At 47.7% G+C, this 13,810-nt stretch overlaps 1 protein-coding gene across 1 annotated transcript in view; it reads left to right on the top strand.

Moving 5' to 3' along the window:
• The first annotated feature begins 291 nt into the window (after nucleotides 1-291).
• Nucleotides 292-13,810, top strand: part of LOC130370973 (protein shisa-6-like) — a 45,037-nt gene continuing 31,518 nt past the window's right edge. Inside the window, exons 1-4 of the mRNA XM_056576554.1 lie at nucleotides 292-845; nucleotides 6,388-6,545; nucleotides 10,230-10,322; nucleotides 10,984-11,052. Coding sequence (XP_056432529.1) covers nucleotides 292-845; nucleotides 6,388-6,545; nucleotides 10,230-10,322; nucleotides 10,984-11,052 — 874 coding nt within the window. The remainder of the gene's footprint in view (nucleotides 846-6,387; nucleotides 6,546-10,229; nucleotides 10,323-10,983; nucleotides 11,053-13,810) is intronic.

Below are 13,810 nucleotides of genomic sequence, written 5' to 3' on the forward strand. Positions count from 1 at the left end.
TGGTACGGACGGAGGATGGAGACGCGCGAGAGGCGCCCTGCTGTGATCGGAGCGGAGCGCATCCTCGCGCATGACCAGGGCGTGACGCGCTGACCGACCTGCCGGCGACGGCGGGAGAGGGGGGGCAATCTGCGATCATGAACTCCATCAAAGTGACAAGAAGATCGAGAGGAGCACGGGTTTGCTGAGAGGTGGAGGAGTTGGAGAACCAGTAGCCAAGAGAGAGAGGGAGCGAGAGAGAGAGAGAGATAGAGAGAGAGAGAAGGGGTACGGGGTCGCGTCACGAAGACCATGGGGATAAAACATCTTCTCCTGCTCCTGGTCTACTTGGACCCGCTCCACGTGCTGTGTGCCGCTGCGAACAAGAGAACCAAGCCGGCCCCCAAGCGGACCGCACGGCCCCGGGAGGTGAACAGCACCGGCGGGCCGGGCGCCCCCGCCCCGGGCCGGATTCGGGTCACCCAGGTGCAGGCTCCGGCGGTCGGAGCGCACGACACGTGCTTGGGGTACTATGACGTGAGTGGACAGCTGGACAAGGAGTTCGAGTGCAACAACACGGACCACCGCTTCTGCTGCGGCAGTTGCTTCCTGCGCTTCTGCTGCGCAGACCAGGGGAAGCGCCTCGAGCAGAAGTACTGCACGAACTACAACACTCCAGACTGGATAAAGACCCAGCCTCCCTCCCCCGCGCCCACGGGGGACACGTACGACCCGGAGCTAGACCAGACCAACACCACGGTGTACATCTCGTGCGGCGTGGTGGCGCTCGTCATAGCCATCGGGATCGGCGCCAAAGTTGCCTACGACAAGGCGACCAAACCGCCGCAGGAGATGAACGTCCACAGGTAGAGAAGTTACGACCTGCTTGTAAAGTCTTAATTGTTCTCCTCATGTCGCTGCTTCCCTCGGCTCCTCTCCCTGCGCGTGTCATTTATGTTTTAGGGCAATCAGTACAACGTTAAGTCATTTAAATAAGTGCGCTAGACTGGAGAAATGAGCACGTTGCATTTGAGCAAATCAAAGTTTCACTGTTCATAATCATCCTCATGCAAAGCAGAAAACAAGAAAATAATAAAGATCAAAGTTATTCTAATAAGGACATTCCTATCAGGGAACTACATCTATAAAATATGACAACGGCATGTTTTTTTAAATGTTTCAGCAAAGATATATAATCTCAATTTGATATCAGAATTTTTTTTTGACACAAACGTATACGCACACGCACCATCGACCACTCAATCCAATCTGTAGAAGATGTTTGTGTATTTTTGTGTGTGTGGGGGAGGGGGGGGGGGGGGTGTATGTGACCGGGTCTGAAGTGTTTGGATGGTGAGACGACCACATTGAGATGACTCCTAACCTGTCTCTACCCGCAGAGAGGTATCTGAAATGTGAGCGTGAGGAATCAGCAGTGATCCGTTCACTTTTACATGCAGACCGTCAGCCGTCAGGTTCATCTCCCGCCTCCACCCTAACGCTCCTTGAGCCTTAGGGCGAGCCCCCACCTGAAACACTGCAGCTCCTCACAGTACCGCGGATTGAACCGCAGGACAACCTGTTGTGGTAGGAAGTGGAGTAAATCCTGTTGACCTACAGTGCAATGTTAGGAACTGGAGTAAATCCTGTTGACTTACAGTGCAATGTTAGGAACTGGAGTAAATCCTGTTGACATACAGTGCAATGTTAGGAACTGGAGTAAATCCTGTTGACCTACAGTGCAATGTTAGGAACTGGAGTAAATCCTGTTGACCTACAGTGCAATGTTAGGAACTGGAGTAAATCCTGTTGACTTACAGTGCAATGTTAGGAACTGGAGTAAATCCTGTGGATTTACAGTGCAATGTTAGGAACTGGATTAAATCCTGCGCAATGTTAGGAACCAGAGTGAAACCTGTTAAAATGCTAGAAACTAGAGTAAATCCATTGAACTGCAGTGCAATGTTATAGGAACTGGAGTTAATCCTGCTAAACGACAGTACAATGTTAAGAACTGGAGTAAATCCTGTTGACCTCCAGTGCAATGTTAGGAACTGGAGTTAATCCTGTTAAAATCCTAGAAACTAGAGTAAAATCCTTTGAACTGCAGTGCAATGTTAGGAACTGGAGTAAAACCTGTTGAACTGCAGTACATCGTCCAGAATGCTGCATACTGTAAACTAGGACAGACGGATCTATGTACGCATTTTGTGTGTGTGTGTGTGTGTGTGTGTGTGTGTGTTCGTTTTTGTGTACGTGTGTCTGTGTGTTGGCAAGTTTGTGAAGTATGGGGATCTGTGTGTCCTATATTTTGTATATGGTGGTGTTCCACGGAGATGGGTGCGGCGTCATCTCCTGATTGGTCGAATCATCTTCAGGCCGCCTGAAGTGGGTCGCAGGGAGGTGTAGCATAGCATACGGTGGCTCAGTGTAGCATATTATCGCAGTGTATAGCGTAGCTTGACCTACAGGACATGGTTAAGCCTAAGAACATTGGAAAACATTGATCATTGAGTCTTAGAGCCATGAGGTATTCCTAGCCTACTATCACATTTTAAGTGGGTCCCCTTTTTTTTCATGGGCGGTGAAACATGGCTGTTTCGGCTTTCACCAAGGCCCGCCCTCTTCCTAGGATCAGATTGACAGGTTACCTGGGTACCCAAAACAGCCGGTAACCGGTGACTCATGCAGTAGCACCCGTTAACACGTAGAGCGCAATTTGAGTCCATATTGCATCCTATCCTATGTTCTTGAACCAGCTTTTATGCAGAGATTTGGCCCTGAATTAATACACAGCACTGCTTAGTTACCCACTACACCCACCATCACCCAAAATAAGTTATTTCAGGGTTTGGTTTTCCTTTAATCTAAAGCATTAAAGTCATATTGTATTCTCTAAAGGGGTCAGCTGAGTGGAGCTCCAACATGTTGAGGTTCTCTCTAACCAAGGACTGGGGCAGGGGCGTGTCATGGGGGGGCTGGGGTCTTGTGATTGGTCACCCTGTGTGCTGCATAAAAGCAATCAGCCAGTTTGAAGGATTTCAAATCTGACAGAATATGATTGAATGTTACAATTGTAAATCACACAATTATTCATTTTTTCTATTTCTATTAGTTTGTGGACTAATGATTAGAGGAAATATTTCCCGTTTGTCAATTTGTAATTTTGTGAAGCATATATTCTGGACATTATTCTACAAAGTTAGCCTGGATCTGAACACATTGCTAGCAGTAGTGACGTGTCTTCGCTGGGGCGCTCTGCCCAGTGTGAGACACCCTTCGATTTCCCCATGTCATCGTCCACCAAGCAGAAAGGCACTGGGTTCAATCCCTGTTGTCTACATGTGGGCAACCTAGTCAAGATGTCTCAACCACTCCCTGGTCCTTAGTCACCTGTATCTAAATTACATTTCACTTTGGATGAAAGTTCTAGCTTGATGACTTAATAGTTACTAGAACACAATGTTCAATGTGTGATGTTTGCTGGGAGTATTTCAATAGTTTGGTTTGGGGAAATCGTCCACTGTGGGGTGACTAGCTGGCAGACTAGCTAGCTGGCAGGCTACCTAGCTAGCTGGCTAGATGTATGGCAGGCTCGCTGGGCACGTGGAGCCATCCAGAGATAAATGGGTCACGTATAAACTCGCCTCTACACCCCAGCAGATCCAGCGGTCCCGTTTCATTACATTATAATTGGATCCGAAATGGAGGCGCAGGACTAATTTGTTCTGAGGTTGATGGAAGCTTATGAGGCTGATTGTTTCTCTTACCTGTCTGGTCAGCCTTCATTATGGAACAGAGATAACTAAGCGGTAGCTGAGAAAGACCTGGAGCTAACAAGCTGGCCTGGGAGAGGACATCAGCCGCGGTTCGTCTCTAATGAACAGTCAGGTCAATACAAATGTTGGTATGTTTAAAATGTCTTCCCTGAGGGGTTAATCACAGCCTTTGTGTTCAGAGGAGGATGGTATGGTATCCTGACATAATCCTTTGTCTTTAATACTATTATTGTTTTCAAAATGACTCTTTCGTTAATAGTCCTAGAATTAATGAAGGGAATTCATTCTGATATATCTTTCTATTTGCTATTTAATAATTGAGACACCTATTTAATAATTGAGACACTTTTGTCCAAAGGGATTCACAGTAAACCACCATCTACTGCCTGTAACCACACCACCGCGTTATTGAACCAGGTGAAAACGGTTGGCGATTCCCGTTGGAGGTGGCTCCCGTCCTGACAGAAAACATTCACCAATTAGTTTGGCGGCGAAACATGGACCCCCTGAGATTGTTTGAGGGGTCCGGAACGACAAGGTGTAATAGCCCCTGACCTCCCTGGTGGGCAGCAGTGTATATCCCCAGGCCGGGACCTTACTGGAAGGCAGGAGTGTAATTACCCCAGGCCGGGACCTTACTGGAGGGCAGTAGTGTAATTACCCCAGGTAGGGACCTTACATGTGGGCAGTAGTGTGATTATCCCAGGTAGGGACCTTACTGGTGGGCAGTAGTGTGATTATCCCAGGTAGGGACCTTACTGGTGGGCAGTAGTGTAATTACCCCAGGCCGGGACCTTCCTGGTGAGAAGTAGGAAGGGAGGCACCCCAGCGTTCATCTCCCAGAACGATATCACAACCAGGCCATGGAGCGTTTAAATGGACCACGACCTCAGAATAGATAGAGGCCAGGGGAGAGGCTGTGGAGAGAGATACAGAGATACAGATATGTCAAGAGAGGCATAGAGAGGGTGAGAGTTCTCCTGACCTTCTTATTCCCAGTGACCATTCATCCATAGTGATGTCGTCCCTGATTTTGTTGGTCTTCTACAGTGACATCGTTGGTCTGTAAGATGTCGTTGGTTTGAGGTGATGGAAAGTGACGTGGTGGAACATGAAATCAGCCTCAGTGGACACACTCTCTTCCAGAGCGAATCAGCTCCTGTGGGGAGGTTTCAGGTGTAGGATTTGTGAAAGTGTTTTTGGGGCGGACCCACGTAGTCTCGGCCGTGACCTTCAGAAGGGGGAAGAGTCTGGAGACAGAGATTTGAGAGCATATCGACCGGCCAGCAGTGCGGTCACGGTGCTGCTGGCCAGACGGGCACTTTGTTCTCAGATTGCAGGAGACGGGAGGGGTCGGGCGACGGGGGGAGAATGGTCACACAATGGGAGGAAAATGACCAGAAACTCAAGTGTGAAAAACACAAAAGACCTCTTCAGAGTTCTAATGTCGGGTGGAAAACTCGACTTTCTTTCAATTGTCCTGCGTGGCGAATCAAATATTGCATGTCCTGAAGCAAATTAGACCTAGTTTAGGAAGCCAAAGAAACCGCAGAAAGATTTGGCATTTTCGGTTGAGCTTACAAGAAACTTCGGAGCATAAAACACAAAAGACCTCTTCAGAGTCATCCGTCAGGAGGAAACTTGACTTTCATTCTCCTGTTTTACAAATCACAGCTATCATGTTTCAAGATAGCTGTGAAGACGTAGCATAAAAAACTAAAACAATTACACAGCAGAATTTTTATGTGGCATTTTATTTGAAGAGCGGATACCAAGATGTATCTCTAGTTAGCTGGTTTTTGTTGACTGTTTTGAGAAGTTAACTATCTTTCAACATGAGTTTTTTTTCTAACTAGGGTTTAATGTTTTAATAACATGTTCTTTATCTTGTATCTTTGGATATTATTGAATACTTGATAATTAGAATTGAACTTAATAGGTCTCATGTTTACACTAATCTTTTAACATGTTCTAATACACATGTTTAACTCATCTTTTAATAAGTGGTTTGTGCTGACTGGTGTTTAACTAATATTTTAATGAGACGTCCTTGCCTACCAATGTTTTATTAACCTCTTTTAGCTCCAGATTAGGCTGGAACACTTTTAAACCAGGTCATTGTCGCCTGGGATGGAAATAAAATAATAAATGTCTAACGTGTGCTAATTTTACCAGGCAGCTATCCTACTTAAACTGCCGATACATACACTGCATTTTCCTCTTGAAAATACTCAGTTGTAGAGGAGTGAACTTTACCTTTGACATTGAAAAATAGATACAAATATAGATGCTGGTATGTCTATATACTGTATACACAATATGAGTCTGGTCAAAGTTATTGCAACACATTTTGTTTGATTCAAAATTGAACCGCAGTTGTGAAGTGTAATACGTTTAGTTTGGTTGCTTATTATTCTTACCGCCAAAATAAAAGTGCTACTGGTACTGTTTGTTCATATACTTTAAGGTGACCTATCTGAGTTGGCACTGGCTCTATATGGTTTGGCCTCCCTGCTTCGCTACACTCAAGTATAAATCGAGCTGAAAGTACAGCTAAATAAATCACCTCATACTTTACTTTTGGAGACTCTCATAAAACTTCTTGCTTCTCTGTTGTTTATATCTCCAGAGCACTTGCAGACATTTTGCGGCAACAAGGAACCAATCCGACGTCTCTGCATGAACATGAGAACATGGCAGAGTTGGAAGACTCGTCCAAAGACGAAACACCTGTGAGGAACTTCAAGAACCACTACACACCTGTCCATAGCCACGCCCCAAACCATGGTAAGTACACCTGCATAAAAGCCACGCTCCAAACCCTCTCAGTGCACCTGTTCATAGCCACGCCCCCTACCCGCTGTGTACACTTTTCCATTGCCAGGTCCCAACCATACTGAGTACATCTGTATACAGCCACTCCCCCTACATCACTAAGTACAGCTGTCCATAACCACGGCCCACCTAATCACTCGGTAAACCTATCCAAAGTCACGCCCCTCACTCCACTGAGTACACCTTTGCGTAGCCACGCCTCCTGCCTCACTGAGTACACCTGTCAACTGCCACGCCCCCTACCTCACTGAGTACACCTGGCCTGCAACCACACCCCCTACCTCACTAGGTTCCCCTCTCCATAGCCGCGCCCCATATTTCGCTAGGTACACCCGTGCCAACCTCATTGAGTATTCCTTTACCTGGCCACACCCCCTATCTCGCTGAGGTAGCGTGTCCAAAGTCACGCCCCCCCTTCTTCACTGAGTACACCTGTCCCCACATGGGCAACACGACCAAAAGAGGGGTTAAAGGACTCATTGACCTTCATTTCCCCCCTACTTGACTCACAGTGTGTGGTGCTGCCTCCTCCGTCCTCAATACGACTGGAATCCTCTCCAAGTTGAGCTCTGCGTATGTGGGCCGCTGGGCTATGACCGACGCCTGCTGAACTAGATGGACAAGGCGTGTAATAGGAGAGTATTATTCATATGTTCGCAGTGCTAAGCTGAAGATACGGAGAGGGTGTGAGAAGCCCAGCTGCGGGAAGGGTCCCATCCCGCATTCCACGGGGCGTCCGATTGGTCGACTAATCTCTGGCTAAAAACGTGACATAGGATGAGATGCGAGCGAACGTGTCGCCGGGCGGACGCGTGTCTTTGTCTTGGGATATTTCCGTCCTGCAGGCGTCGGATTGGCTGGTAGGCGGCGTGCTTGGGGGACGGGGGCTTTATAAGTGGCCCAGTATGGTGTCCCAGATTCAGACTCTGAGCTGCACTCGGGTGTCAACCAGTACCCTATACACACGCACGCACGCCATGCGCACACACGCACACACGCACACATGCACAATTGCAAACACACTTTCACTCATGCATGGACTCAACCTTACACACATGGACCCACACGCATACATACACACATTCCTGCCCTTAAACATGAAAAGACACAAAATCCCACACTGCAGCTACTGTCTCAGTAAGCGGTCCTTTCAAGATAAACTCCTCTCTTTCCACCCGGACTGTCCTTTGTTAATGCAAGCCTGGGTCGTTCCTTTGTTGCTAGTCTGGTATGAAGCAACATGATGTTCCTCGTAACTAAAACTGCAGTCAGATGCGACTGGATCACCTGACCCACCGCTGAACTTTAGCATTCGAACGGTCAATAAATACCAGAAACACCCTGCGAGCAGACACAAGAGCTGGATGTTTCCCTCGGACTGAAGGCCAAGTCCAGATTCATGGTCTTGGTAACGAGCCTCCGAGACGTTTGGCCTTCGCTCTCTCCGACCGCTCCTCGTTCAGACGTCTGGCTGGATTTGTAGCGTCTGGAAGGGGATGAGCAGGACGACCTTCAGGAGATCTCTTGAAAAAAGAGATGAAGCTCAAAAAGACGAAGCAGCTGCAGATGCTTTGAAAAGAGGCGAACTAGAGATGAAGGCTGTGTCGGACCGTCGGACATTAATCACATCTTGGTCCGGTGAGAGTGAAGAGTCAATATGTAAGATAAAAAAAATGACATAAAACAGGTTGTCAAGGTTATTATTGACTCAGCCGTTTACAGGATATGGATCGTTTTTTGTTCAGGTAGAAATGCCAAGACCCCATCTTCCTGTCCCCCTTCTGGAATTGAAAGCATTCATCGGGCAGACCGGTTGACACGTCAGACGTTCCCCAATGTCACTAACTGTTCAATCGGTCCATCTTTGACAGACAGTTTTATTAAGTTGTAAAAACCGAAGCCTGAGTCAGATGACTTCTGTTAGTGAGATCAGGGTGTTGCTCATTTATATACAAAGTTGACAAATTATGTAAAGATGAAATGTATAAATGCAGGCTTTAAACTTAATTGGTCAGGGTTTTCTGTACAGAATAATGTTTGTTAATTTCAAAGAGTACTAAGGAAAACATCGAACAGTGCATGGTTTGGAGGGACCAACATGTGTAATAAGATCAGTTAACCATAAACTATAAACTATTAACAAGCTCCATTAATTATGAATCGGGCCGATATATTGCATTGGCAGAGCGTTCAAAGTGGCTTACAGCTGCCTTCAACATCTAATTAGACTGAGACAGATAATGTGGTCTTATTAAGGACTGTCCTCATTCCTCAGTACCGGGCCCCAGAGGAGCAGAGGGGCCCAGAGGCCCCTAGGAGCCGACTACTAGTCCAAATGTTTTATCTGGTAAACGAGCGACAACAATACCATCCGGGTTTGGGAGCTCAATCTGGGGTCCCTCTGATGATGATGAGGAGGAGGAGGAGTTTGATGGTGGAGGAGACCCCCGGTGTATCGACTCCTTTTCATCTTTAACCGTGGCTGACACCCAGATAATTAACTCGTTGGGAGTATCAACACGTTAGGATGGGACACAGCTAAGGTTTTAAATGGACACCGCCCTCAGTGTGTGTGTGTCATATTACCGGCAATGGGTGAATGGGTGAACGTGCTTAGCGATGTCAACTGTTTGGAAAAGCGTAAGGTTCTAATGAAACATACCAATGTCTCGAAGCCATCCAAGCTTTGCGTCCTACTATTAGTTATTCATTGTGGAAGGAGATGCATCATGGGTCACCTGGCTGTGAATTGTTTTTCATGTGTCTGTAATCTGGCTGTGAATGAAGTTGTCTGACCGCTGTTAGTGCATCTTGATGCTGTTTTGTTAAAAGCTTTCAAGATGCACAAGGACACATTTGGAGTCGGTAAAGACCTTGACCTGCTCTTAGATGGGGAGAGAGTGTGGGGGAGAGAGAGAGCGAGAAAGAGAGAGAGAGTGAGAGAGAGAGAAGTAGGGGGAAAAGAAAAAAAGGTCATAGGGAGTAGAGGGAAGAGCGGGCCAGAACATGAGGGAGGACAGTGTAAACATGCAGTTGGGTTTATTGTGTGAAGGTCAAGTTGTTCCCAGAAGACTCCTGAGAGTTGGTGTCTTCACACCAGGCCGTGTCTGACCAGCTGCTGACCCTCTCAGCTCTACTCTCAATCAAGCTGAGAGACCATAAACCCCCACCACCACCCCACCACCCCGTCTTTTATTTTCATTTACTGGGCTATGGCGATAGAATTAGGCTGCCTGTTTATTTATTTAGTTGTCCGATACGTATGCGTCTCAGGTTACATGAATCGATGTTGCAGATCAATACCGTGTCCATCAGGGGAAAGCCGGAGTTGGTTATTAATGTTGCAACAAGTCGCATTTCTTACTGAAGGTATATTAACGCTGTGTAAGGTTAGGGAAGGTTGACTTCCTTAAAGTCGATTAAAGCTGTGTTATGTACAAGTAAATTAAGATTGCGCTAGGTTAGGGCAGTAGGTTGCATATATACGCATTTCTTACTGCAGGTAAACTAGGGTTGCAGCTTGCTGCGGCACGTTGCGGCTGATATGCTCCAGGTGTGTGTGTGTGTGTGTGTGTGTGTGTGTGTGTGTGTGTGTGTGTGGTTGTGTTGACGTATGTTGTGTGTTCTCTCTCGCAGGGCACTATGGCAAGGAGGCGCTGCGCGGGGCCCCGGACATGCACAACTTTATTTCTTCGGGCTTTGTGACGCTCGGACGGGGCCACCTGAAAGGTGAACAGGAAGTGACATCATGATTTAATGAAGGTTATGACTGCAGTATTAATGCTTACACAGAATCCCACAGAAAGCCTGAGTGCATAACACAATGTGTTATACATCTGACAAAGTGTATGATATCTATAATTTTTCACAAAAGACAAATTAACTACATATTAATGTATGTATTTCAAAGTAATAACTATATTCCTGATAAGTAGAGATCAGTTATCTGTAAACATTTGTGAAAAAAGCCAGGCTGCCACACATGACGAGATGAAAGATGAATCCCCGTTCTGGGTCATAGTTATCTCCAAGCATCTTCAACAATTGATACGTATATGATCACTTAGAGGTCACTGGGGCTATTGCTAAACAATAAATGAGCAACATCTTAAAGGTCCCATGACATGCCACCAGGTGTGGTGTGATTAGCCGTTACAAGCCGTTTCGGAAATCTGCCCCTTATGACATCCCAGGTGGGCGTGTCCACCTAGCTTGTAACGGCTAATCACACCACGCCTGGTGGCATGCCATGGGACCTTTAACTAAGGCATAGAGTGAAGCGGGGTTCGGTTTTAATCCCTGTAAATCTGTTAGTGAACTAGTCAGTTAACCAGTGTGTAAATCAGACTGGTCGGTGAACCAGTGCTTCTGTGCTTGTGTCTCTCCACAGCACAGCACTCGGTGGATGACCTGGGCCATATGTCGTGGCAGGGCGACCCAGATGCCCCCATCTCCTACGGTAAGTACCCTAACCATGGGGGGTTGAGTCTGGGGTTGGGGTGGGTTGGGGTGGCAGATGGCGGAGGTGGGGGTTGAGGAAGGGCGAGGTTGGGGAGCTGTCAGGTTAGAGATGAGAGTGCAGGGAGGGTGTGTATGTATGGGGGTGGAATGAGGGGGACTGGGGGACGGGGGTGGAGGATTTGGGGCTCCTGTCAGAGTAGCGACTGGGTCAGGTGAAGACCCAGCTGGGGAGGGGATAAGGTTCCTTGCGGGGCGGTAGTCTGGGTTCTCTGCTTGGTCCTGATAAGGAGGCGTTTGGGCGTCACGATGCGTCTACGGGGCTCAGAGTGGCTGGAGGTGATAACCACAGCCCGCGGTCCGTAGCCCGCTAGCTCCCGCAGAGTGTTTGCTCGCGTAGCAGGTGAGCTTCCTGCTCCGGGGTTCGTTTGCTGCAGGCGAGCAAACGAAAAAATAATGATGATCCATTCCATCCGCCTTCTGCATACACTAAACACGCTAGCTGAGTTAGAGGACTGCCGTGCTAGCGCTGAAGTGTACGCCGTTGCAACGGTTATAGGCATCAATAGCATTAGCAAGCACACGAAGGTGGCAGCGTGCCAGTTTCCCACCCCCTCTCCACCTAAAGTCCCCAGCAAGGTAAGTACCTGTTTTAACACAATCGCACAATACTGTGGACAAAAAAAACAACACAAAACTCAATACAGCCAGAGTATCCGTACCGTGCAGATAAGCTGTACGTTGAAAGCCCGGGGATACGCCCTTGTACATTTCTATGCGTGCGCCTTCGCCGGTCGCTGTGTGGTGCTCAAAAGTGTCAGAGGACGGAGGTGAGTCTCCGGCGGCTCCACCGCCCCCAGAGGCAGAGTCTGGGTGATATCGCTGCGCGGCAGCAGCAGCGGTCGCGTCGCATCCCCGCTCCGGCGCGCTCGGCTGGGCAGGAGGAGGCGCGTGCGGGGGGCTGCCCGGGCCCTGTCGTATCCTAGTTTAGCAGCTGGCTGTCTGAGTGCTCTCCATGCACTCTGCGTGCACTCCCCTGCCTGTCACGGCCAGACGGACAGATGTGCGCCCTGTCACCGCCCCGACCGTACAGTCCTTGCCCTTGCCTTTTTTTTCGCTCTTGGATCCCGGGGTACACACGAGTCGTATTTCACGGCGCACACGAGTCGTATTTCACGGCCCCCCCCTGGGGTCTGACAGGGGCCGCTCGGTGGCACATGTGCTCGTGATTGACAGGGTGGTCCGCGGCTGGATATTGGATTGAGACTTTCTGTCTGGAAATGAACGTCTGTGGGAGAATGTTTCTCAATATTGGTTTTTGGGGGCAAACTAATAAATAAAACACGCTCTGGTACTTTTGCGGTCAACGATATTTTCAATTATACTTGACAAAGAATAATATTAAGAATAGCACCTGCTCTGGTAGCCCTAAACCGAATTTCTGAAATGTAGGATATTTTCTTGTTACTTATGACAGAATTCTGCATCCAATCATGAAGCAACAAAAATATTAGAACTCTGACAACCGATTGGATTAGGAGCACTTTCACTTACTGTAGTACTACTTCTCTTCTCTATTCTACTTCCCTGTGGAATATTGCTCTGAATTCTACTTCTCTGTGGAGTATTGTTCTGTATTCTACTTCTCTGTGGAGTATTGTTCTGTGTACTTCTCTGTTCTGTAGTTTTGTTCTGTGTACTTCTCTGTTCTGCAGTATTGTTCTGTGTACTATTTCTGTCTTGAAGGGTTAGTGAAGCGGCGATAGATCCGTCTGATTTGAGGGGGGGAGAGGGAAGGGGTGAGAGGGAGGGGAGAGAGAGGGAGAGACACAGGAGCAGAAGGCAGCTGTCGTATCTTCTCCGTCCTCCATGATGGATCAAGGGAGGCTCCGGTTTCCTGGCTGCTAGCGGCCGACCTGACAGCAGCCAGGCAGCTCCTCCTGAGACTAGACCTACTGCTCCGTCGGTTAAACACAGAACCATGGATCCATCATCTGGGGCGGAGAGAGTTAGCGTCATAGTGGATAGGGGGTTCCACTCCATGCTGTAAGGGTTCTGGGTGTAGTCCCCGGTGTCCATAGTTTAACTAAAGGAAACTTAGAGCAAGACGCCCCCTAACCCTTACCTGCTACTTATGCTGGGTGCACACTACAGAATAATTGGGCCGATTTTTATGCCTGATTTCCCCTTGCCCACTCTGGTCAGCCAAACCCCGATCTGTTGGTGGTTCTACAGGTTTATTTTCAGAGATCATCCTGTGGATTTTTTTATATTCCTGATCCAATATCCTGTAGTTCGGGGGGGGGGGGGGTGACCCCGATGACGCAGGCAAGCCACGATAGGCAATTGGGAGCCACACCAACTTAACGTAATACCAATAATCATTAAGATATCATAACGGAAGCCATGGCAACAAAAGCAAAAGAGTGTCTTCTCAAATTGAGCAGTAGCTTGTGGAGCCAAAAAATATATATTAGAAAAAGCAAGCATAGCTAGTCATCTGCCATGCTTGTTTACACTAAAGTCACGTTTTTCATGTAGAAATCTGTCAAAATATATCTTGTCACATTTGTTTTCAAATGCATGAAGAACTCGCATTGGACTAAATAATCAATAATGGAGCAAATCATAAATAGTACCACCATATCGTCGAAAAAAACATCTTTCAGTATTTTTTCCACTTGCTTGGCATGGCTTGGCTGTAACCTATGTCAGGAATAAGTCTTATGGAGCCCCTTAACATTTCACAGCCTTCACTG

This window comes from Gadus chalcogrammus, chromosome 2 (genome assembly GCF_026213295.1).
Source record: "Gadus chalcogrammus isolate NIFS_2021 chromosome 2, NIFS_Gcha_1.0, whole genome shotgun sequence".
NCBI lineage: Eukaryota > Metazoa > Chordata > Actinopteri > Gadiformes > Gadidae > Gadus > Gadus chalcogrammus.